The sequence below is a fragment of the Balaenoptera physalus genome (assembly GCF_965194825.1).
Source record: "Balaenoptera physalus genome assembly, chromosome: 4".
Classification (NCBI taxonomy): domain Eukaryota; kingdom Metazoa; phylum Chordata; class Mammalia; order Artiodactyla; family Balaenopteridae; genus Balaenoptera; species Balaenoptera physalus.
This window is the reverse complement of record NC_138891.1, coordinates 41,847,117-41,874,230: the sequence shown is the minus strand read 5'-3', so window position 1 is coordinate 41,874,230 and position 27,114 is coordinate 41,847,117. Positions and strand designations below refer to the sequence as shown.

The 27,114-nt window shown below is 38.6% G+C and overlaps 1 protein-coding gene and 1 long non-coding RNA gene across 7 annotated transcripts in view; both read left to right on the top strand.

Annotated features, from left to right (window-relative positions):
- IFT80 (intraflagellar transport 80) overlaps positions 1-10,418 on the top strand; it is a 116,420-nt gene extending 106,002 nt beyond the window's left edge. For all 6 annotated transcript variants that reach the window (XM_082458402.1, XM_082458406.1, XM_082458403.1 and 3 more), the window contains 2 exons: positions 285-408; positions 7,326-10,418. In XM_082458402.1, coding sequence (XP_082314528.1) covers positions 285-408; positions 7,326-7,436 — 235 coding nt within the window. In that variant the 3' untranslated portion in view covers positions 7,437-10,418. The remainder of the gene's footprint in view (positions 1-284; positions 409-7,325) is intronic.
- Positions 10,419-14,110: 3,692 nt separating this feature from the next.
- LOC309659156 lies at positions 14,111-26,800 on the top strand. The gene is made up of 2 exons (XR_014262635.1): positions 14,111-19,041; positions 25,638-26,800. It is a non-coding gene; the product is annotated as an uncharacterized lncRNA (long non-coding RNA).
- Positions 26,801-27,114: the final 314 nt, after the last annotated feature.

Here is a 27,114-nt window from a genome sequence, read left to right as displayed (position 1 = left end):
CTGAAATAATAGTATGTATAAAATGTTCTGTAGCACAGATAAGATATAATGGTCATTTATTTCTACAAGGAGAGCTGGTCAGGGAGAAGAGATCATGTTTGGTCTGGACCCTGAAGTATAAATAGGAATTTGCAAGATGGATAAGGTAGGGAATGATGTACCTTTCACATTGAGGGATGAGTGGAGGGATCAACATAGACTGTCCCACCCTTTCACCCCGAAACTCCACTGCCCATAGAGGCTAACACAGCAATGCGGATAATCTGTTTTATTTCTCATTGTAGGGCACTTGAATTAGCTGTTAAATACAAAACACATGTTGATACAGTGCTTGCCTACCGTCAAAAGTTTTTGGAGACATTTGGTAAACAGGAAACTAATAAACGATACCTGCAGTATGCAGAAGGTGTAAGTATTATGCAGTATTTGATAATAATGTATATGCTTTATAAGTATGTATTATTCATCCTAATGCGACAAAATTTGAATAATTCTTACCATAATCTCTAAAAAAAACTACTTTTTGCCTTTCGATGTTAGTCTTATTTTGACTATGTAATTATATTACTGAATATTTTTCTGGACTCTTATAGCCATGTTTTGATTAACTCAAGTCTGGTTTTATAATATTCGATTTGTGTTAAGGTTGTGTGCTAACTGATATTTTTAGATAAACAGTATAAATGGCAAGAATAAAGGCTTCTAGCTCCTGAATTTTGTCTTCTACCAGCTGCCCTTTCTGCTCCAGGGGAAATACATAAGCACAGAGGGCACTGGCCAGAAAATGGATACTTTGCCACTTTGCAGATTCTAGGGAGCTCAGTTGCACTTCAAAAGGTGCCTGGCCTGGGTAGAGTTCTCCGCCTAGAACAAAAGAATGCTAACCCTTTGCCTCTCAAGTTCCTACCAGAATATAAGGTTTTATAAACCCAATTAGAAAAAAGCCATTCCAGTACATATCAGCACACAGGAGAGCCAGAACAAGGGCGTTTGTCCCAGCGCCTAGAGCAGAAAAGATTGTGGCCACTTGCCCAGGTCCTTCTATACTCAAATGGCAGAAATAGAGCTCACCTGTAGCCATGCAGATTCAAGAGACTTGTAATCCCAAAACAGGGCCAACCTTGCTCCCAGCTCTGTGAACTAGTTGATTCCTTTAGCCTTTTAGTCATTCATTTATTCAAAAAATGTTTATGAGTACTAACTCCAGGCCAGGCACTATGCTATGTGTTGAAACAGATATGGCTTCTGTCTTCATGGAGCTTATAGACTGTGGGAGTGCTCCTCCTTGGGGATAGAATAAAATGGAATGTTCTGATTTATCGTAGGGGGCAGAATATATAAGAGGAAGCTTGGGAAGAGGAAAGAAGATGTAGAGAGAAGGCACCTACTAAAGGCAACATTATCCATTTGCCGTATTTAGAATATTGAGTGTCATGAACCACAGTTTTGGACTTCAGACCAGTTTTCAGGGTAATGAAGCCTTTGGGGCCATTCTTAGTTCTGCAGTGCAACTTTATCATCTGGATCCAGGATAGACACAAGTTGTGGGTTTCTTGGTGGAAAGGGATGTATTTTATAGAAGCTCCACAAAATTTTTTTTGTTTGATTCGGAACTGTTTACTACTGAAATGGATCCTTTGGGAGTTTGGGCTATGAGGGCTTCCCTGGGAGCTCTGAGGGCTATACCCTCAATTCACAGATTATGACAGCAGCCACCAGCACTGAGCGCTAAGCAGCCCAGAGAATCAGTAGTCACCTCACCTTTTTTGTCTCAGTTTTGAAAACATGACAGTATGTTAAAAATGAGCACCCACCTGAAATTTACTTTATTGTATAATTTTTAAGCAGATTAATACTACTCTGCTTCCTCTTCATCATCATTACTAATAATATTATTTTCACTGTGTTCACATTAGGTACTTTTGAGGACATAAAAAATATAGTTTTTACCCTCAAGGAAATTATATTTCAGATATTAAAAACTTAGCATTCATATCTTCTTTTTCATTATATACGTATTCACCTATAACTAGCATATGATACTTCAATCCCAAGAGTAGTAGAAATGTTCAAAGTGGGAGAATCAGAACAACACGGCTTTTTTTGGTATTTTGTTTTCTTTTCATCCTGAAACTATATAGGTTACTTTGACTCTCTATGGCACTATGTTCTAGTTTCCTACTTTTCTCCTTCACAAATGTAATTTGGAAGTTAACTAGAAATCATAAAGCAGTATTTTAAGATGAAAATTATCTTTGACTTAAAAATTATCTTAGCCAAAATTGTGATTATATAAACTCTTTATTTCAGAACTAAGAATTGAATAGAAAAAGATCATTCTTAAAAAGAAATTTATTCTACCTATCTGGTGAACTCAAATGGGCTCACAATGCATAACGTAAAAGTTTATAAGAAGTGAAGTTTGACATACATTCATATTTATGAGCCGTGAAATGTTATTTGGGCCTTTCTAGTTTAAAATATGGAAATCTGAGATCCATACACGGTGTACTATCTTCTAAGAACCCCATTAGAGTCATTATACCTGCTCTACAAGGGTGTTCAGTAAGTATTTGTAAAATAATTTATGAGTCTGGCAAATAAAGTCCACTTGAGGAATACATTCAATCTACTGAATACATACTCTGTGCAGGAAGAGAAGTAGAAGGGACAGGAAATGTTTAAAGCATTATGCTAGGAGAAAGAAAAAAAGAGGGAAAAACAGGAGAGAAAATAACAAGAGATTGTTAAGTGATAGCTCATTTGCTGGGTAATTAGTTACCTTTTATTCATTCAATATTTACTGAGCACCTCCTGCAGACAATGTACTCTCCTTGGTGGTTGGGATATAATAGTAAACCTGGCAAACACTGACCCTCCTGAAACTTATATTCAAATGGAGGTGATAGTTAATTATACAGTTAATTGTTCATTTCAGTTGTGATAATTGCCTCGAAGGTAGTGTACATAGTGCTGTAAGACTTTATGAATGACAGGCCTGACCTGGGGTGGGGGGGATCAGCAGATTTTTCTAAGCAAAGCAATTGCTATTGGAGCTGAGTTGTAAAGAATGGATAGTAGAAGCTGACTGAGGGTGTGGGGGGAGGGTGTGGCGATGGCTGTGTTCTAGGCAGAGGGAAGGCTCTGAAGTGGGAAAGAGTGACGAGCAAAAGGGAGATTGACCTGAGGGTTTCATAGGGCAAATTCGATATATTGGATTTACCCTAAGATTAATGTAAAGATACTGAATGGAAGTGACGTGATCACTTTTCCCCTTTAAAATCCCAGTTCCTAAGTGGAAACGGAAACTTGGAATTTTCCACCAAAGTATCCTTTTTTTTCCCCTTTGGAAATTGAATACTTTGTATTTGTTAGTTTTCATTTTTAAAATTTATTTATTTATTCCACAGAATTATCTTGAGTAGGATTTTGTTAGTCAGTTAAAGGATATGATAATAAGAGCAAATGCATGGGATCTTGAAAGAATGGTGAAGGAATACAGAGTGACTGCCCTGGGTCCTGGGTGCTGGGTCCTGGGTGGCTGGAATATTGATGGGACCAGACATTAAAGAGTCTTAACACTGTGATAATAGACTTTATAATGGAGGCAGTGCAGAGACTTGGAGGTTTGTAATCAAGAAAATGACCTGAAAGATAACTTCTGATGTGGAAGACGGATTGGAGGTAAGGGTGGTGACTAGGAGACCAGTTAGGAGGTTACTGTAATAATCTCAGCAGGAGACGGAGACGGTAGGATTAATGTAAGAAAAAGTAGCAGTAAAATTAATAGAACATTGTGGTTGGGGGTGGGAGGAGAGGTGGTGAGGTAAGGCAAGACATTTGAGAACAACTTCAGGATTCCTAGTGTTGGTGACTGGTAGAGGAACGTGAGCATATACGAGTTTTGGACCTTTTGAGTTTGAATACATGAAAATAGGCCATTTTTTGAGTTTGAAGTCCCTGTGGGGTGGCCCCTATCGAGGCAGAGATGTCTAGTGGGCATTGGAAATATCAATGTGAACATCAGAGGGTGTTGATAAAGGAAGAATCAGGGCTAGATAAGTAAATTTATGGGCATGACCGTTTAGGAATAGTTGAAGCTGTGAGAGTGGAGGAGATCTCCTAGGGGAAGTATGAAAACGCTGTGCTTGGAACCCCAGTGTATACTAACAGTGAAGAGGTTACTGAGGGGAAGGATATAGGAGAAAAAGAAAAAGAAAAAGAAAAAGACTGAGGACATTTAGAAAGGAGAGCAGAAACCAGAAGAGAACGATATTGTACTGAGAGAGATATTTCAAAGAGCGGTGGTCAGCAAGGTCCAGGGGATGCTCCTACATCAGGACCTTTTTCTTCCCTCTGTCTGTTAGCATGCTCTTCCCCAGATACACCCAGAGACTCGCTCACTCATCATCAGGCCCTCATGTCAGCTTCTCAGGGAGGCCTTCTCTGATCACTCTGTTTGAAATACAACACCCATCCTCCCCACCGCCAACTCCACCCCGGCGCTATCTCCCTCCCGTTTCCAAAACTCTTACCACTATTACTTGTCTTTGTTTATCTTTCTATGAAGACAGTGATTTTTGTCTTTTTGTTCACTGCTAAATCCTTGCTCCTAGAGCAATCCAGGGCATAGAGTGAGCGTTAAATAATTGCTCGTATAGAGAAGGTGTACAGGATGAGGGATTAAAACACTTAATTGTGGCATTAGTGAAAAGCTTCTGAGGTGTAGTGGGAACACAATCATATTACAGTGGTCTGGGGAGAGGATGAGAGTAAGGAATGAAAAGAAGAATGAAGGTGGTAGCTTGTAGGGAGACAGAATAGAGAGGGAAGGATAATGAGGAGCAGCCAGTGAAGAGAAGGAAATTGAAATATGCAGGTAATAATTGAAGGCCGATGTCCTAGAGGAGTCAAAGAAGATGAGATCAGGGACTTATGTGAAGAGGTTGCCCTGAGACAGAAGGGAAAGAGATAAGGATGGATACCCTACTTTTATGAAAGGAAGGAAATTAAGTGAATTCATGCCTGATGGCCACTATATTCTCTGTAAAGTAGGAAGCTGATTTTCGGCTGAGAGTAAGAGGGATGGGGTAGAGGATGGAGAGCCATTTGCTATGATTTCAAAATTATTATTATGTGAATAGGAAGAATTGACCAACTAGGGACTAGAATAAGAAGTGCCAAATAGTATTAACACTCCCTAGACTAGAAAAGGATGTGTTGTAGTGTAGAAGTCACTTGACAGCTGTCATGAGTACATCCTTATCTAAAACTCACGATTAAAAATACTCTATTCCAGAGACTAAATTATCAGGAGAACATTGTTCTAAAACTGGACAAATGCCAGAGTGAAAGTGAAACATTTATTTTCAGTAGGATAGCTGTCAACTGACACCCTCATTTGTACTATAAGAAGTAACTAATATAGATGTCATCAATCTGCTTGATGCACTTCTGATGCAGCTGAGCAACAGTTGTTTAGTGTATCATCAATATATGGTTTTATTGTGATTGATTTGAAAAACATATGTAAGTCAATTTAAGCCTGGAAGAAGGCCAAGGCATTCATCAAGTTTTGTCTTTCTCTTTGCAAATGTTTTCTTAGATGAGTTGTTTTGCCATTTAAAAAACATCAAGTTCTGACCTGATTGAAAAATGAGTCTTTCAAATAACCTAACATTTGCTCTGCCTTTCGATAAGCTGTCACTTGCATCTTAGCACAGACATTCATCTTCTATGAGTAAGAGGGATTCTTTTAATTCATCAATTTTATGTATTATAGACAAGTATATGGAATGATTATCTAAAAAATATCCACAAATTACTTCACAGAAATTTAGAGAAAGGATATTGGAATAAAAAAGAACCAAATACTTAATTCTACCTACTTCCAACACAAAATAAAAGAGGCGTGAAGTCCTGTTAAGGTTAAATTAGTCTCAGTTACTTAAGGTAAATCTGTTCAGGCAGCAAGTAGTAACGCAGTCTGCTTTAATACTGCTTATTCTACTCAGCTCCCCTACATGGAGGCGAAAACCTATTCACTTTTGGCTCAGTCTCAGGAGTTTGGGTTTATTTCAAAGTAAATCAGAGTTAGTTTTAGGTAGGACCCAGTTTTTCCCATGTCTTGCCTGAGAGGACACACATTCCTTAATTAGTGATCTCCAAACGTTTAAAAATAGTAGAAGCCTTTTCCCTAAAGAAATTGTTTATTGAATTCAGAGCAGAGTCCATTCCTAACACTATGTCTGTTGATTTAGTAGAGGGGCAGGGCTGGATTTTGGGGGGTCTGGTGGTTGGCTGAAAACAGATAAAAATATTATCACTTTTCAGTTATTCTTTTTATGTCTTTCAGCCTTGCTTTCCCACTACTTCCTCTAATATCTTTTCATCATTTTCTTGTTTTTCATGAATTTATCTATTTTATTTATTTATTTTTGGCTGTGTTGGGTCCTTGTTGCTGTGCGTGGGGTTTCTCTAGTTGTGGCGAGCGTGGGGGGGCTATTCTTTGTTGCGGTGCGCGGGCTTCTCATTGCAGTGGCTTCTCTTGTTGCAGAGCATGGGCTCTAGGCGCACGGGCTTCAGTAGTTGTGGCGCGCGGGCTCTAGAGCACAGGTTTGGTAGTTGTGGCGCAAGGCCTTAGTTGCTCCGCGGCATGTGGGATCTTCCCGGACCAGGGTTTGAACCCGTGTCCCCTGCACTGGCAGGCGGATTCTTAACCACTCTGCCACCAGGGAAGCCCGCATCATTTTCTTACCACCAAGTCTTCATATTATTTTAAGAGTTGTGAAGGAGCCCCTTTTGCAGAGTATGCTCTGGGGAAGCAGATGCTCCCCTATCTTTCTCCATAGGTAGGCTCCTAATGGAAACGTCAGTATAAAAGCGGTGAAGAGTTGACCCATTTGAAACATGGCCTACTGTTTCAAAAATGGAGCCCTGTCCATTCTCGCTCTTGTTTGGAGGAGAGCAGTCCATCTTCACTCGCTCCTACCCCCTCGAACCTGAGGCACCGGAGCAGAATCCTAAGGCTCCATGGGACAGTTTAGATGTGCCTTTTATAAAAAGCTACAACTAGATTTTGGTCTTTGGTATCACAATGAGAGTCTTTGCTTTTTATTGTGATAATTGTTCTATTAGGTCTTATTCTTAACACTATTTCATTTTTGGGGGGAGCATTATCTCTTCTTAACTTTTCTTTCCTGCCCTCTTTTTTCTCTAATGTTTTGGAAGTCATGCGTTCTGTTTTTGTCTACTCTTAGTTACTTTGCATTAAACAAAAATGTCTTATACTATATATGCATGTTTCTTCTTTTCTTCTACTGCAGCTCGAAATAGATTGGGAGAAAATCAAAGCCAAAATTGAGATGGAAATTACTAAAGAAAGAGAGCGATCCTCAAGCAGCCAGCCCAGCAAGAATATTGGTCTTAAGCACTAAATGCCATGCTTACCTTTAAGAAGTTTTACCTTTTGAAACTGATTCTGATTAACCAAGGATAAGCTTGTTTTCCTTGCTTAAAAAAAGGCAGAATCTCTAAGTATAAGCACTTGCTGTGTATTTAATACCAAAAGGATATTCAGAAAGACTAAGCACAAAATAATTGGTGTAATTTCATCTTTTATATTTTTAGTCCAATAATTAGCAAAACATCCTATATATTTATGATGCATCTATGTAGTATTGCTTACATTCCAGTTTTCTGTCCATTATTTTACCCCTGAATCTTCAGTATGAACAATGTTAATGCTGATAATAAAACATTGGACTCTTTAAAATGTATGTTATCATTAATTTCTATTTGATCTCAATTGTAAAGTACTCCAAAAGTTTATTTATACAACAACAAAAAAATGAAGCTTGACTTATGAAAGTATAAAATAATACATATACTTGTATACCAATGTTCATAGCAGCATTTTTCACAATAGCAAAATGGTGGGCAAAAAACGATGGCCATCAACAGATGAATGGATAAAAAATATGTGGTATTTACACACAGTGGAATATTATCCAGCCTTTAAAGAGAGTGAAATTCTGATACATGCTACAACATGGATGAACCTTGAAAATACTATGCTAAGTGAAATAAGCCAGACACAAAAGGTCAAACATTGTATGATCCCACTAACATGAGATACCAAAAATAGGCGAGTTCACTGAGTCAGAAAGGCGAATAGTAGTTGCCAGGGACTGTGGGAGGGAAAATTGGGGAGCTATTGTTTAATAAGTTCAGAATTCCTGTCTGGCATGAATGAGTTGTGGAAATGGATAGTGGTGATGGTTGCCCAACATTGGAAATGTACTTAATGCCACTGAATTGTACACTTGAAAATGGTTAAAATGGTAAATTTTGTTATATATATTTACCATAATTTTAGAAATATATCTAGAATGGGCAAGAAATATTTTCCTCATTCCTCTTCTGACTTGAGAATGTTTAGGCACTAGGCTCTAGAGTCTGAATTTGTGAAAATCTCCTTAAATGATCAATCTGTTTGACTAGCCTTAATTCAGTATGTCCCAAAACTATTATTACCACAAAGCTTTTTAACATTGACACAAATAATCCTTAGAAATTCTTCCATGAAGACATTTTTGGAAATGGTATATTATAGAGTGGGCATAGGCATATGCATGGGAAAGTGATTACCTCTCTCACCCCCATTTTAATTAATATATCTAGTTTTTTTTAATGAAAATGTTCCTATATTTTCAACATATTCCTTTTTCTTTCTGGAATGTTGGCATGTTCTGTTCTTCATCCAGATGCCGGGTACAAAGGTGTGTCAGTTTGTGAAATATGATTGAGCGGTTTACTTATAAGTTGTACTTATACATTTATATATGTTTTCTATATTATGTTATATGACAGTAGAAAGTTTAAAAAAAGATGGTCAAAAGAGTAAACTTTATATTATATTTATTTTACTACAATTTAAAAACTCAGAAAATATAATGAAATGTGTCTGCATTCTACCAATTCTCTGATAACCAGCTAGATGCCCTACCATTCAATTCAATTCTGACACTACCCAGAGTTAGTGTAGGTCGGACAAGTTAAAGGGCAAAATCCTCAGCTAGACTGCCCTTATTTCAGTTGCCAGTCGCTAGTGGGGACCCCAGGATACCCACATCTCTCCGACTTGGCTCCAAATTTATGGGTTCTTACCACCCCCCTTTAGGTTTGATAATTCACTAGAATGACTCACCAAACTCACTGAAAAATTTTCTATTACAATTTTATTGTAAAAGATACAACTTAGGAACAGCCAAATGGAAGAGATGCATAGAGCAAGGTCTAGGAGGAAGGAGAGATCTGGGGGGAAGTGGGAGACACAGAGCTTCCATGTTGGCTCCTCCTCGTGGAACCCCGGCACGTCATCCTCCCAGCATGTCAATACGTTCACCAACTAGGAGGCTCCCCCAGGCCTTGCTGTCCTGAATTTTGTCTCAAGAGTTTTATTACGTAGGCACAGTTGATTAAATCACTGGCTATGCGATTGAACTCAATGGCCAGCTCCCTTCCTCTCCCTGGAGGTCAGGTGGCTAAAAGTTTTAGCCCTCTAATCATGTGGTGACCAGCCCTCATCCTGAAGTTCTCTAGCCACCCCCACTCATTAGCATAACAAAGATATTCCTCTCACTCTGGAAATTCCAAGGATTTAGGAAGCTCTTTACCAGCCCCCCTCCCCAAGACCAGATACATCCTTTATATATCATAGGCTACTCCCTGGTCTTTGATCATGGGATCTTTTATAGCAGAAGGAACATACCTGACTGAGCATAACAGATACAGCAGCACTTGGAGGAGTCAATGTGGAGTAAGGATAGGAAGCTATTAAACTCAATTTCCCAATACATTTGATGATCAATATTGGCATTATCTTTCCAATAATGCCAGTGTTATAGCACATCACATTATGGTAGATGTAACCTGAAAAATAAGAATCAAAGATACTGACACATTTACTGGAGTCTCATCCAGTCTCAGATCATCAGCCCAATCCATCGTCATATCATATGATGGGATGTCTCAGGGTTTCCACTCAATCTTGTCAGGTTCAAAAGCAGGAGTGGTCTCAGCAATATATGACGTCACACTTTCAGGCGTTTGGTATAATTGGACTTAAGAGACAATATCATTTCTTGCTCTGAGCTTCCTTCCAAGCATTACCATTGGAATTCTCTCATTGCATAACTCAGTTATTATTCACTTACCCTTGGCTACTTAACTATTTCTTCTGTTTGTACGCAAACCTTTTCACCTTGGAAGGAACATTACGTTCAGCCACTGTGCTGGTCTAGATCACAGGCAGCAGTAAGAGTCTAGCCAAGTGCCTCCCGCTCTGTCCACTCCCATCCACGTAAGATAGGGTTACATAGGTACAGAGTTAGCGGGCTATTTCTTCCAATAGGCAACGTAACTATTCACTGTTAGCCCCAGTATTGCCCGATGGAGCGAAAACACAACCCACCCCGTCAGGCCCTTAGGAACTCTGACATAAAGGACCTTGCTCAGGAATCATCCCTGCTTCCAGCAACGTAGTTGCATCCTTGGTCCAGGGACGACTGCCTCAAGTAGGAAGAAGAAAGGTAAGGTGATACGGGAAAGAGAGAAAACAGTAGCGTTGTCACACGAGCATCCTCACCCACCCCCTCGTCCCCACATCCAGAAAAGCAGAGGGATTTGTCCAGTGAGGACAGTCCCTCAGCCCCGCTCATGTTGACTGTGAGCACACATTCGTGAGGACATGTAAACCAGCCTTTCATGCCTCTCTCTCCTCCCATTTTTTTTTTTATAAATGTCTGTTGTTTTTGTTGTTTCTTTGTTTTTTTTTTTTCTTTTTTGGCTGCGCTGCTCAGCTTGTGGGATCTTAGTTCCTCAACCAGGGATCGAACCTGGGCCCCTGGCAGTGAAAGCGCCAAGTCTTAACCACTGGACCGCCAGGGAATTCCCTATCTCCCCCCTCTTAGACGATCAATGTTTTGATTGTTCCTTCTAATTCTTTACCAAACTGTTACTCTGAGGAAGATATCTCTCTGCCCGTTGTTACAGACAATGTTACAGACAATGTTACAGACAATGGTCTGTAAATAGTGTTCCTTGGTCTGAAGAAACGTGACGCAGTGGTCCAAACCAGTGCAGTATCTTCTGTTCCAGTTCTTTTGCGGTACTCCGATCATTTGCATCTACCCCTGGGTAAGCAAAGCCCAGTCCAGAGTCACAGTTATTCTTGTCAGGATGCACTTGCCATCCCCCAGGGCTACCGGCATCAGCCTGACTTGCCAGCTCTGGGCAAGGACTCCCCCTCGGGAATCTGCCCCAGAGCCAGCTGTAGTCTCTGTGTCTCTTGTTGGCAGACAGAACAGTTCTTGTTGGCGTTTTGTGACTCAGAGGATACCAGAGGAATATGTCTAGATCGAGCCCATCTCTGCATTGCTGCAGCCCACCCCCTAGTGTCCACCCGTTTCACAGACCCAGGTGGCTACATCAAGTGAGCACACTAGGGTATCTGCTTGTCGATTCTAATCGACTTCTGATGCAAGAAGGGGGTTCTTCTGATGGCATTGACGTGGCCTACTTTAGTGCACCCCTCAAATTCCTGTAATGATTTCCATAGAGCCATGCCCTGTTTCCATTGGCCTCCCAATAGGCCAATCTTCCATTGCCCTTCTGCCTGACCACATGGCCAGGTCATTGGCCACTGCCTATGAGTTGGTAAAGATCCAAACATAAGGGTAAACAGCATGCAGTGCAGTTCACCAAGCTGATTTGTTTTTATCTTTTTCCATCAGAGTGGTGGCCTTCCAAACAGAATGTTGTCTGTTCATGTTGAAACTGCCATCCATAAACCAAGCAGCTCTTTGTTGGTCAGTTGAGAGCTGTTTATAGGGCACTGTCCAAGTAATCATAGAATCTGGCAGCTCCTCACGTGGTTCCAAAGTCAGTCCTGGGGAAGAGAGTCTACCCACTCGTGGATACACTTCATTCCCCGGTAGAATGTTCCTGTACAAACCATGTCTATTTTATTATAGAACGCTTCTGGGCACTGCCTTCTTCATTAGAGCATTTCTCTGACATCACCAGACATCATGGGTATTTCAGGTTGCAAGATTATTTTATGCCTTTCAGTCACATGGGCATTTCCAGTTAATGTCTGGTGGCAAGCTAGTAATTGCCCCTCAAATGGAAATTTTCTAGTCCGCAATTCCAGTAGTCATTGCTGGGAGGTGCTTACAGGCTTTCGCCATAAACCACAGTTACACTCCGCACACAGCTATCGTGCAGAGGATTTGTCCAGACAAGCACTCCAGCTTCTATAAAGTGTGGGCTTGGGCAGTCTTATTCATTCCCATTTAGCATGTGACTTGAAGGAAGGGTTTACATGCCTTCTGTTTTACAATACTACGTCGGGGAAATATTCCCCAGTCAGATGCAATATCCATCCCCATAATACATGCAGGTAAAAAAGTCAAAACCACTTCATATAAACTCGTTCACCTGATGGGATTAAACTATTGCATTTCAATATCCTCTCAATATACTTTGCCTCCCATTAGAACTTTACCAACAGATTTTGGTACTATAGTGCACAGGGCTCCCAGGTCAAGTGTCCCCGAAACCTCCCCACCTTCTAACCATTTTACTCACGTGCATAAGGCTTTTGGTCCCCAGTGAAGGGTTGAGCCAAGGGACTGAGGCCCTTTTATCAATCTTTATCTTGATTAATCTCCCTATTACTTCAGGTATTTTCAGGATGAGTACCTCATTGTAATCTTTGCCTTGCAGTTTTTAAAATTCCTCCAAATTGCGAAAAATAAAGCAAGCTTTGGGAGGACCTTTAATGTTGAAGGTCTAGCAGGAGGTCCTCCCAAATTTCAGTAGTGCTGTATTAAGACTTTTGTTTCAATTCCATCTATGTCCATTTTATTCTGCCCATTTCTTAATAACCATGAAAAGATTTCTACCCCACTGGAGTGAGTCCCTCGATTCTCCCATCTGTCTCTCCCACTTTCTTTAATGTTTTTGGTATTTGTAAGACGCACGTAAGCAAGCTGAGGAAGCAAATCTGATAAGGCTTCTCAGACTGTTGTTCAGTTTTGCAGCAGTAAGATGACATGCAGTGCCCATGGGAAAGGGGCCCCCTTAATCACAGCATTTACCATGATGTGGGCGGATGAATAGTCCCATCATCACAAAGCCAGTTCCACGCAGTTTGTATGTAAAGCATTTCAGCTGCTTTATGTGGGGTATTCTACTTGGCATTTATTTGGGAAGCTGGAAAGTCCTCCTTTTCAGGGTAGATACACTTTACAGCAGTTTTATTTAGTCCACTAGGCTGGCTGTTCCCTTGGGAATAACCTGCTGTGGGTCTGTGTCATGTACAGCTATCTATGACTGTCCCATACTGAGCTGTGGGTCCTGTATCCACCCAAATGTGCTTGTTCACTCTGCAGTATTCAAAACCAAAGATACTGCCCCTAAATTTGTCACTCTCACAATCCGTTTTAGCAAAGCTTTGCAGGGAGCCAATGATAACTATCCACAAAATGAGAAAACTCCTTCACACCATACCTTCAGATTTCAATAGTTTCTTGGTTTTGCCCTCCCGCTACATTCTTGGTGACCAGAGGTCTTGGAGGCACTTTCTATTGTCCCACCATAATTTTTCCTTTGGGGGCAGGTTTGAGGCTAGTGACCATAGTCCTGACCTTGGTTCTCAATCAAGATTCACCCCAGCGGGCTTCCCTGGTGGCGCAGTGGTTGAGAATCTGCCTTCCAATGCAGAGGACGCGGGTTCGAGCCCTGGTCTGGGAAGATCCCACATGCCGCGGAGCAACTCGGCCCGTGAGCCACAACTGCTGAGCCTGCGCGTCTGGAGCCTGTGCTCCGCAACAAGAGAGGCCGCGATAATGAGAGGCCCGCGCACCGCGATGAAGAGTGGCCCCCACTTGCCGCAACTAGAGAAAGCCCTCGCACAGAAACGAACACCCAACACAGCCATACATACATACATACATACATACATACATACATACATAAAAAGAATGTAAGCAGACAAGAATATCATTAAAAAAAAAAAAATTTAAAAAAAAAAAAAAAAAAGATTCACCCCAGCATTCTCTTTTACTCTCATTTTAACAGTTACAGATAACAATACCCAAGAGATTGTATGTTTAGTATATTTCTTATTTTGCCTTTCCTTAAGTATCCACATGTCTAGTGTTAAATGCTAGAATGTAATCGAATAGAGATTAAGTAATATTTACAATGTGCTAGAGAATTAAATTAGAATTTTTATATACCCATAATAGTAGAATCTACTGCCAATTTTCCTGTGTTTTCTCCCCTGCCTTTCAATATCTGCCATTAACATAATATTAATTTCTCTTCGTTTTCTGTGTTTTTAATGTAGATGAAAATATGCACAATGAAATGCACAAAATGTAATTTTTTTCTCTACCTGCTACCTGTTCTGATTAGCTATCTGTGTCACAAAATGTAATCCTAAAAAGGATTATATGAATGGATTCAGGACTATAATGAATTTGTCTTTGACTTAAAAGAAAATACTAGATAGTATTTGCAATGAAACTAAAATTTTTATCTTTTAAGTCCAGTGACATTATTCAGTCAAAACTGTTAGAAAAATAGTTATAATTTAAAAATTGTAATTAAGTCAACAAAATTCCTTTTTGTGTCACTTGTCTTCCCAGAATAAAAATCTTTTTCCCCCATTCTTGATGACTACCTGCATTTCAAATGGCAAAATTCATTTATTAAACAAATCACTCTTGAGCACCTACTGTGGCCTGGTCACTGTCCTAGGTGACAGAGGCCTTGTAACGAGCAAAACAGAGAAATATTCCTGCCCTCTGGTGAAGCTGACATTTTGATGGGAAGGAGACAGACCGTAAGCAAATAAGCAAAAAACATACAGTATTTTAGATATAAATGAGTAGAGACAAAGCACAAAGGAGATAAAAATGATGGGGGGGGGGCGGGGATGTGATTTTCAATAGAGTGTATGAGAAGGTGTCACTGAGAAGGTGCAGTTTGCGCAAACACTACAAGGAAAGTGACGCTCAATTTCGATTTCTGCTAAATAACATACAGGAAAATCACCAAATAAAATTCCTATCAAATGAGCTTATGTCATTCCTCTTTAACCCAATTTAAAATGTGTTCATCGACAAAAGAAGTTCTACATGTTTTGACATTAATAGTCATCATCGCGCAGAATATGGCTTACTTGTGAATAGAATTTAGTTACGTAGTCATAATAATGTAAACACTGAATATTTATCTAACCAAATTATAATTATTCAGGTCCACAATCCCATATCTGAAACCCTTGGGCCAAATGTTTCAGAATTCAAATTTGTTTACAAAATATAGTGGATATTAAATTTTTTTTTTTTTTTTTTTTGGTAATACAGCTCCTAGATCATTTATTACAGAACAACCCCAGAAGGGTCTCAGCTAACACTTCCTAATCAAACATATTACTACTTCTGCAGTGCAGCATAGGGACATTTACATTAAACAATATGAATAAAGATTAGGAGTAGTTTCTCACCAGGTTTTGCTGCCAAATGAGTTCAGTTTGGGTCAATTATGAAACATTTTTTGGATTTAGAATTGTGGAATGAGATCGTAGGTTTGTTTTGGAGGGATTGGGGTGCATATGTTGGATGGGGATAGACGAAAGGTTGAAAAAAGAATTAAATCTTCATTTTTCATAGTGGAAAGGCAACAGATAATGCTAAAAAAAAACCCCAAATCAGGAAATAATAAACATTTTATTTAGTGAGATGGCAGTAAAAACTAAAAGAGCCAGCTAAAAGGGCTGAAAGTGGTTGCTTTTCGGGAGAGGGAGATTGAGAAGGAGTCCATTCCCACTGTTTTTCACAACAAGCCTCAGAGAGCTATTTGCTTACTTAAATATGTGCATGTATCACTTTGGTAAAAAAAAAAATTGACTCAAAAAGGGACTGAGTGGAAAAAAATATGCAAACCACATATCTGACAAAGGACTTGCACTAGAATATGTAAAGAACTGTCAAATCCGAACAGCAAAAAACAATCCAATTAGAAAATGGGCAAGAGACACGAACAGACATTTTGCCAAAGAGGATATGCAGATGGCAAATTATGCACGTGAAAAGACGTTCAAAATCTTAGCCAATAGGGAAATGCAAATTAAAGCTACAACAATCAGAATAGCTAAAATAGAAATTGGTGATAACACCAAGTGTTGGCAAGGATGCAGACAAACTGGATCGCTCATATATTGCCCATGGGAATATAAAAATGGTATAGCCACTAATGAAAGGAATATGGCAGTTTCTTGCAAAACTAAACATGCGTGAACCGTACGACTCTAGTTGCGGCGAGCGGGGGCTACTCTTTCTCATTGTGGTGGCTTCTCTTGTTGTGGAGCACGGGCTGTAGAGCGCAGGCTCAGTAGTTGTGGCTCACGGGCTTAGTTGCTCTGAGGCATGTGGCATCTTCCCGGACCAGGGCTGGAACCCGTGTCCCCTGCATGGGCAGGCGGATTCTTAACCACTGTGCCACCAGGGAAGTCCCTGTGGTACATTTATATCATGGGAAACTATTCAGTTATAAAAGAAAACTAATGCTACACACAACTTGAGTACATCTCTAGAGAATTATGCTAGGTGAAAAAAAAAAAAAAATCTCAAAAGGTTATATACTGTATGCTTCCATTTATATAACATTCTTGAAATAACAAAATACAGATATGCAGAGCAGATTAACAGATGCCAGGGGTTAAGGATTAGTGAGAGGGAGGGGGGGGTGTGTGGCTATAGGGCTATAAAGGGTGGCACCAGAAAGCTCTGAGGTGATGGCACAGTTCTGTATCTTGATTGTAGTGGTGGTTACACGAAGCCACACATGTGATAAAATGGCATAGAAACAAAAACATTAAGCGCAAAATAGTACTATATATATATTTACTATGAATACATCTATGTGTAGTAAAAATACACAGAGAATATTCTGAAAAGATATTGGAGGAGTGAGCTGGGAATTGAGAGAGCAGGGGTGTTAGAGGGGACTTTGCCATAACGTTTTCTTTTCTTTCTTTAAAAAGAACATGTATTTGTTATTACTGGAGTAACTGAAAATTTAAGCAAAAAATGCTGGAAGTTTCTATACATTTGTTGGCATATCTCAGTGTAATGGCATAAAAGATGGATTTTAAAACTGAATTTCTGGGAATTCCCTAGTGGTCCAGTGGTTAGGACTTGGCGCTTTCACGGCCAGAGCCCGGGTTGGATCCCTGGTCGAGGGAGTATGATTCCACAAGCCACGTGGCAAGGCCAAAAAATAAAATATTAAAAAAAAAAAAACCTGAATTTTCTCCAGTGTGTGTGTGTTTCTATTATTCTATTGCTAGTTCTTTTCACTTAATGACATATATCGTAAACATATGCCCATATTAATACATGTCTTATCACATCATTTTAAAGGTTGAAGAATATCTCTTTGTATGAATGGAGCGTAGTTTATTTAATCGGTGTCCTACTATTGGATAATTAGGTAATTTTCAATCCTTCATCATTAGACCAGTGCTTTGAGGGATATCTCTGTAATCCTATTTTGCACAGGGCCCTGACTGTTTCCATGGGATAGATTCCCAGTGGGGGAACTGCCGAATCAAAGCTATGTACATTTTAGGGCTTTTGATGAGTACTAAAGGTCTGCTTCTGACACATTCTGGAATTCAGAGGCTCCTCAAAGCTCAGTGAAGAAAACTTTTTTCATGGCTGCCAAGTCAGCCTTGACCTTTCCTCTCTCTCAAATCCATTCACAGTGGTAACACCAACCACCGCATATATAGTCTTCACTGGGTGCCAGACTCTAAGAGCTTTACCCTCTGATGTGCTACTTTTAGCTTCCTTTTCAGAAGTAGAAATCGAGGAACAGAGAGGTTAAGCAATTCAGTTGGAAACACAGCCCTGATAAACTTTGGATCTGGGGTCAGAAGCCCCGAGAACCTGGTCCTAGAATCTATGCCACCCACTGCTTCTTGGGAAATGCTTTTTTGTTCCAATTGAAATATATTGACATATAACGTTGTATTAGGTTTAGGTGTACAGCATAACGCTTTGATATCTGTATATATTGCGAAAAAATCACCAGAGTAAGTCTAGGTCACAACCATCACCACACATAGCAACTTTAAATTATAAAGCACAGTATTGCTAACTATAGTCACCATGCTGTACGTTAGATCCCCAGGGCTTATTTAAGTTATAACTGGAAGTTTATATCTTTAACCATCTTCACCCACTCTACCACCCCACCCCGGCCTCTCTCTGGCAATCACCAATCTGTTCTGTGTATTGATGAATTTAACCTTTTTAGATTCCACATATGAGTGAGAACATACAGTATCTTTCTCTGTCATACAGTGTCTGTATTTCATTTAGCATAATGCCTTCAAGATCCATCCATGTTATCACAAATAGGAAGATTTCCTTCTTTTTTATGGTTGAATAATATTCCATTATTATTATTATATATATATAATGGAATATATATATATAAAACACAATTGTTTTATCCATTCACCTGTTGATGGACACTTAGGTTGTTTCTATCTTGGCTATTGTAAATAACGCTGCAATGAACATGGGGGTGCAGACATCTTTTTGAGTTAGATTTCATTTCCTTTGGGAAAAAGCATCAGGAGTTAAAGAGTTCCTGTGCTACATTTTTTAGATCTCTTGAAAAATTGTAGTGAGCTACAATGTTATGCCATTGACCTATACTGAGGATCTCATTCTTAGAAGCTCTATGGAAAATGTTTAGTGTAAAGATGGTTGAATATGTTATTCCTGACATTACAGCGTCTTCTCTATGAAAACTCACAGAAGCTTCTCCGAGATCTCAGTACCAGGAAGACTGTGCTCCTCTCAAGCAGCTGGTTTGGTTTTGACTTAAAAACGCTGAATCCTTTAACTTATCTGCTTTTTCTTTGTATTTCCTGCTACAAAGCTCAGAACCAAGGTATGGCCTTATTTTTACAACTTTGTTTTCCCCCTTTGCCTTCAAATCTTTTTCGGTGTAAGTTACAGAATAGCTGGATGTCTAGATGAATAGGTGCATAGATGAGTGGATGGACAGATGGAATAATTGATGTATTTGTAGTTTGATTTCTTTTTTTTACCTTTTAAGTTCTATCTTCTGGAGACCTGTAAAACAAGATTAATTCCATTTCTACAAGTTCGCCTTTTAAACGTTTAATGACAGTTATTTTCCCTGGGCTGTCTCTTCTTCAGGCGAAAAATCAGAAATTAAAAGCTTCCATATCAGACTCAGTTCCACCATACCTGGGGTGGGTTTCAGTGTCCATGGGGCCAGTGCCTTTGCCCTCATTGTTTGACTTGCCTCCTCTACCTGCCTTACCTTTTATTGCCCCGGAAACCTGTGCCCTCCTCTACCCTGACAACCCTGATGTCCATTCTCCAGGACCCACTTCCAAGGCCACTACTTCAACCTGGCCTCACCCACAGCTTCTCCATCTACGAAGTCTCAAGGTCCAGGATCCCAATCTCCTACTCCAATGGCCTATCTTTCTAGCTCTTCTTACCTTTCTCCTACTATACTTGCTCTTTGACATCAAGATAGACACACTCTCAACCCGCCCGGTTTTATTTAGTCTGCCGCTCGCCGTCCTCCCTTGCTGTTCCCACCCCATCTCTATTTTCCCACGTAGGCTTTCACCCACAGTGTATCATCTCAACCGAAACCAGTCATTAAGACCAGCTGGCAGTTTTGTTTTTCTTTTTAAAGGTAATTTCTGTTTTCCTTTAAAATGTTTCTATACTTTTTTTTTTTTTACTGAGGAATAGTTGATTTACAATGTTTTAGATATACAGCAAAGTGATATATATGTATGTATATATTCTTTTCCATTATAGGGTATTAAAAGATATTGAATATAGTTCCTTGTGCTATACAGTAGGAACTTGTTTATTTACTTTATATATAGTAGTTTGTATCTGCTAATCCCAGACTCCTAATTTATCCCACATCCCCCTTCCCCTTTGGTAACCATAAGTTTGTTTTCTATGTCTGTGCGTCTGTTTCTGTTTTGTAAATAAGTTCATTTGGATCATTTTTTAGATTCCACATATAAATGATATCATATGATATTTGTCTTTCTCTGTCTGACTTACTTCACTTAGTATGATAATCTCTAGCTCCATCCTAAATGTTTCTATTCTTAATTCAAATCATTAACGTCCATGATTAACTAGAAAAGTTTTTGAATTTCCACAGGTTTATCAACAACCCAGTGTCAACCAATATGTGTGCACTGGCACCTGCATACATTTTTATGTCCCAGGCACAGTGTTAAGTGCTTTCTATACATTACCTTAATATTCATTACAACCATCTCTCCCCACTTTACAGATGAGAAAATAGGCTTAGAGAAGTTAAGCAACTTGCTCACGGTCACATAACTAGTAAATCTCGAGTCCAGCGAGTCACCCAGGCAGTCTCACTCTAAACCACTGTTATTCTTCATGAAGTCTTAACAGTCATACTCTACCACAAGAACAGAAACAAAATCTTCATTTAGGAAGCTGTTTTTGTCCCTGTTTTGATATTAGCTGGCACTGGGTACTTAGTTGTAATGTTAGCCTCTATGGTTCTCATTTTAGGCTGAGCATACAAAAATCTGTTTCTTTTTCTAAATATTGGAAACAATTTACCAGTTGTTTTAAAGAAGTGTTTTTGAATTTTTAAAGTTAGTGAAGCCAGACCAGAAAGGAGGCACACTTGGCACTGAAGGAACTGGCTGAATGAAATGGAAAAAACCAGTACCTGAGTTGCTTTTGTTGACCATTTCAGGTTTTATCCACGAAACATTTCTGCATGTCCACGAATAATTGTTGAGTCATTAAAGATTCCCGGCCCAGATTCTACTGTATTTTTAATAATAATTCCTTTAAACAGCAAATAACAATAGCTACTTATTCACTTGTGAAAAAAAGAAAGTGATGCCATATGATGCTATGCAGCTAAGCCATAGCTCTAATGATAAGATATTCCACAGGGTTAAGAGCATGTTGAGAAGTTTAATGGTTGAGAGTCCCAGCTCTGGAGTCAGACAGGCTGGATCTGCCCCCTGGCTCTTCCACATATCAGCCATGTGACTTTGGACACACCACTCAGCCTCTCTGGGCTGCACCTTCCTCATCTGTTAAATGGAACTAATAATCCTTAGTTACTCCTTTTATGAATTTTAAATGAGATAATACACGTAAAATGCCTAGCATAGTGCTTGGCATATGGAAGCATTCAATGAATTACAGTTATTACTGTGATAATCATCATGATAGCAAATGAAAACTGTCACTCCCAAAGCAACTGCCAAGCTTATATCTAAAGTTGTGCACATGCTTACATTTTATTCTTTGGAAGAAAGACTAAAATGTGAATTGCTACTAAATTTTAAATCAGAGCTTGCTAGAAATAATGATATGTAACTTATCAAGATGAACTGCCAGAACTCAAACATAGCACTATAAATTTCAGGAATTAACTTATGAAATTATTAATTATAGACCGATGACAGATGTTTATTGAAATAAAATTGTGTCCACAAAGAGCTCAGGTGCACTCCGGAGCAGGATCAGGAACCTCTGGAAACTCTAGCAGTCCTCAGGACACTGCTGAAAACGTGTGAAGAAAAGGCAGAACCTGTGGAAGACTCGGCAGGTGTCAGAGAGCTCCCGCAAACACCAAAAGAAACAGGGACAAATAAATAGAGATAATGTCCACAGAAGGCTTAGGAGCACGCCAAAGCATAAACTAGACCCAGCAAACACCCTCAGCATCCTCACGGGAGTGCTGAGGACACCTAAAATACAACAAGAATTAATGAAAAACCCGGCAGCTCTCAGAGAGTGCCTGTAAACACCACAAGAACCAGAGGAACAAATAAATGATGATAAATGCCCACAGAAAGCGTAGGAACACTTGAAAGCAGGATCAGTAAAAAATCTAACATGCATCAGGAGGCTGCTGACAACATCTAAAGTAAAAGCAGAACCCCTGGAAGACCCGGCAGGTATCAGAGAGTTCCTGCAAACACCAGAAGAACCAGAGGAATAAATAAATGGTGGTGATGTTCACAAAATGCTTAGGAGCGCTCCAAAGCACAAACCAGAACCAGTAGAACATCTAAGAATATTCAGGAGACCACTGGGGACAACTGAGGGAAAATGCAGATTCTGTGGAAGAAGATCTATCTGATAGGCATCAAGAGTTTACACAAACACCAAAGGCGCAATACAACCAGAGAGTGAAAGCAACAGGAACTCCCTATCCCCCGGTGGAAATGTAGAAAAGGTGAAAACATCACAGGTTTTAAAAAAAGGAAAAAAGATTGTTTAGGATGCTTAAAGAAAGGGCAGAACCAGTGGAAGACCCAACAGGAACCTACGGCCCTGTGAAAACTTCACAGCAAATTGTGGACCCAGAAGATAAGACAATAAGAAATTCGGGACAGTTCCCAGGGAGAAACGTGAATCAGCTGAACTCCTGACAACAATCAAGAAATTTCTGAGAACTTCTGTGGAAAAGACTGAACCCATGGAAAACCCAACAGGCACCAACAGACAAAACTCCTAAAGAAAAGGGAAACCAAGTAGAAGACTTGACAGGTCTTCTACAATTTGCAAAGCTGTAATACAGTGTGACTCTTCTGACTAACCTCAGGACAACTCCAAAGCAGATATGTGAATGGACAGGTAATCCTACAGGCATGAAGAAACCTAAGAAACTCCTAAGGCACATGCAGTAGAAAATCTGGCAGACATTACATTACTTAGGGCAACTCCAAATTTTAAAATCTTGTTCACAGGAAACCCTTAGGAAGGAGTCAGATATATCAGGGGAATTACAAGGAAAACCAAAACATCTGTAGGCTTTTAGATGTGAAAAATACTACTCAAGAAAACCGAGTAATAGAAAAAATATTAGAACATACAGAGTGTACATGTTTTTCAATCAAAAGAAAATGTAGAAGGCCATACAAAACTTTTTCTTAAAACACCAAAAGAGGGACTTCCCTGGTGGTCCAGTGGGTAAGACTCTGCGTTCCCAATACAGGGGGCCAGGGTTCGATCCCTTTTCAGGGAACTAGATCCCTCATGCATGCCGCAACTAAGAGTCCACATGCCGCAACTAAGACCCGGTGCAGCCAAAATAAATAGATAGATAATATATTTTTTAAAAAATAATAAAACGTCAAAAGAAAACCTGGAGCCAATAGTTATCAGTACTTGATTGAAAACATCAAGCAAAAAGAAAAATGCAGTCGAAGACTTCTTGGAATGCAAACACTTATGGCAGAATCCAAGCAGAAGACATGCTGTTTGGAAGTGGACTATAATGGATTTGAAGAAATGTTTGATTCAGTGAACAAAAATAAGGATGGACCAGGAGATCTCAGTCAAGAAAACTCCTCTTGTAAGCCTTGTGAACATGAACCTAAAACTAATGCCTCTGAAATTGAAGACATGTAGCCAAAGAACATTCAAGATAGTTAGTCAAAGAACAAGATCTATCCTAAGAAACAAAAAAGATTTAAAAAAACTAAACATTTGCCTAGTCAAAAAGAGAATGTGCAAAGAGAGATAAATGTAAAGAAATATGAGCTTAATTTTCAAGAAAAGCTGAGTCAGGGAATGTCCCTATATCCCAGGCACAGATATAGAACTGATACAGAACTCAAGTCTCTGTTGCTTATATTAACAGAAAAGATTCAGATAAAGAAAGATGAAAAGAATACTGTGAAGAGTTTCCAAGAGAAAAACTCAGAAGATGGAGCTATGAAACAAAAGACAGAGACTGTAACATCAGAGGAAGAAGAAAAACTGGTGTAAATCTACAGGAATCTGATAGCTTGGCCAGTTCAACAAGGGTTATGCACATGGTGACAAACCAGCGAAGAGTTTGTAAGAGAAAAGTGAAATCTAGAATGAAGAGAAGATACTTTTAAGACCCAGGAAAATAATCAAAAATTAATTTTGATATGGTAAAATCTTTGGTCAATACAGAAGAGAAAATTCACACAAACCAAAATAAAACAGGAGCAAACCTGCAAGATTCTAATCCTTTGTCTGATGAAACAAATGTAGCCAACAAAGAGGCAGCAGTAAGACAGAGGTAAATAAAGATTTATTGTGTTTGAAATCTAGAAAAATTAAAGTCTTTGCTAAAAAGATGCAAAGATTTGATCTTTGCCCCAGTGTGACAGAGAAAATTCTGTAGATAAGAACAAAGAGATATGTTTACAGTCATTTAGCGGATAAAAAGGAAAAATTACCTCATTCAAAACTGGAAAACTACAGAAGTCACATGCGAATAGAACACAAAAGAAACACTTTGGAAAATACTGTTTTACCAAAAGAAGAAACTTTGTGCAAAAAGCCAAGGCATAACCAGAGTGATATTAAATCACAGCAAAGATTAAACTGGAGTTCTAAAAGATGAGTTTGGGAGAAAACATCTACTGAAAATCCAAAGCAGGATAAGAACAACACACAAAGAAAGAAAATAAGAACTAGAAGATATCAAGACAATGAAGGTGCTTAGCTAGGAGGGATAAAAAGTGATAATCTTTAGTTTAATGGCAAGCCTAAATATCCTCCATAGAATAATTTTTGCCATAAAATTAAAAGTGAATTCTGTAAGTAAAAGAGAATAAATAAATAAAATTAGGTTCTATATGTATTTAAGTATAATCAAAGTATTGGTTTTATTTGACATTTAATTATTTTATAGGCAAAATTTTAAAAACAGAATGAAGACATCCTTTCTATCCCTATGGAAGAAAGGATGTCTTAATTTCTTGCAATTAGCTGGTTACTGATTTAACCTTTGGTTGACAAAATACTTTCCCTTAGCCTACCACTTATTAGCCTTTTCACCAATGGATGAAAGGAGAATGAAAAAATAAATTGTAAACCAGTGAGGTCAGACATAAACTTGTCAAATATTCTATTATTGATTGGTTGTCTGTAACTTACACTTTTGGAGAGATGGCTAATGCTGGGTTGTTCAAAATAAAACAACTCATTGTTTCTCTCAGTGTGGAAATCCAAATTAATTATGATTCACGAAATTTTTACAAGTCAATACAGAATATAGTATAAATCTCAACACCACATCATGTTTATAACATATCAGTTTCAGCTCTGTATTGTCTCCTTTATTAATTCCACTTGAGAGAAACTATATACAAAAAGTTCAACATAAAGATACTTACCATATTGCCTTTTAAACTGTTGAGGCCATTTCCTTAACGTTCCCTTTGGCCTTCACAATTGAATCTTGTTTTCCTTATATAGTACACCTCATGCCCTTTGGCATAATTGCCAATGCCATTCTCCATGGCTGAAGCACACGCACATTTGCAGAATGTGGCAATTAATGGCCTCTTAAAACTATCATTATATCTCAAGAAGACATTCTCCTCTTGGTTATGATACTGAACAACACCATTACAAATTGCTTTTAAGCAACTGGGGATTATATACATATACACACACGATTTAGAAAATCAATCATGTTTTCTCTCATTCCAGATGGATTCTTACCATATCCAGGGCCATTATTTCCCTACTCATGAGAAGTCAATGAAAAGAAAAATGTCTGAAATGTTTTAGTACGTGAATTAGTTTGATAACTGAAAACCAGGAGCGAAAGTTCGTTAGTACTGGAGAACCTGGCATTTCCAGGTGGCTTTGTTTGAGATATGGTATGTAGCAGGCTTGCAAAAGATATCAGTCACAGACTGTATATCTATATAGATATGTCTGTATCCATATAGCTATATCTGCATTCTATACTATATATAGAATATTAAAAATAAGTAAAATCAGCATCTCATCATGATTTATTTTCAGGTGAAAGAATAAAACTATTTTCTACATTTCTATTTTCTACTAGTTCTATGTAATAAATAACTTCCAGGTGAAATCTATAAAACTGACCACCAAGATATTGCCGTTAGTGCTTTAAAAATGTTTCTATCCAGGTATTCTAGTGTTGTGAACACATGGGTTCTGTGTGTATTAATATGGTGTGTTAAATATGTGTGTGTATTACCATGAGATATGTTAATTTATCACTAATAAAAATAGCTTTTCAGGATTCTGCCCCCCCAACAAAATTACGCCTGAACAGAATCATGCTTGGTAAATCAATGAATTACAAGAAAAAAACCAAAGTAAACTCATTTTTTATTGAACTGGGGGATGTGAATAAAAGCTTGTGTGACGTGTAGGAAAAAAACAAGTGCAAAACTTGTTGTAACTTTAAAATTTAGTAGAATCTCATTGCATGATTGGTGTCACATTATAGACATTCTGAATTTTAGGGAGAGAAATGTTCCATAGCTGGTACAAGGAAAACATCTTGATTCATATTTTACGTGTATTTTCACAAGATTTTGTTGTACACTTCTAGATGTTGGTAGTAACAACATAGAGGATATACTTTATATACTGGTACTTGGATATTCATGTTGATGTTTCAGATATGGGTGAGTTTTTAAAAGTGTCTAAAACAGTGTTCCCTCAAAGAATAAATCATTAAAGGAATAAGGCAACTTTCCGGTTTGTCTGAACGGTGGGTGGTACTGACAGCCACATGTAATTAAAACGTAATGTTTGAGTAACATTAATATTTGTGATTATTCAATATAATGTGATTTCATTAAATCCTGTACCATTCTCAAAAAAGTTGATATAGTCTCAACTGCTGATGCTTTCGCCAATTCACAGCTTAAAATTGCTTTTAAATGATAAAGACACGCATTTCATATTTTAATACATTACCATATAGTCACACATCTAATACAATTTGCACAGAGAAAGGTTTTAATGTTTTCTGTTTTAATACACTTCAAATGATTCTCTTTAATGACAGGGTCATTAGCTTTTAGAAGTTTAGAGTAAACCATTCTCTTCTCTTACAATTCAGACATCTTAAGATTTCTTAGAACTGGCAGACTTTTTCAATCAGCTTTAAAAAGTTTAAAGTAATCAAATCATTTTCTTC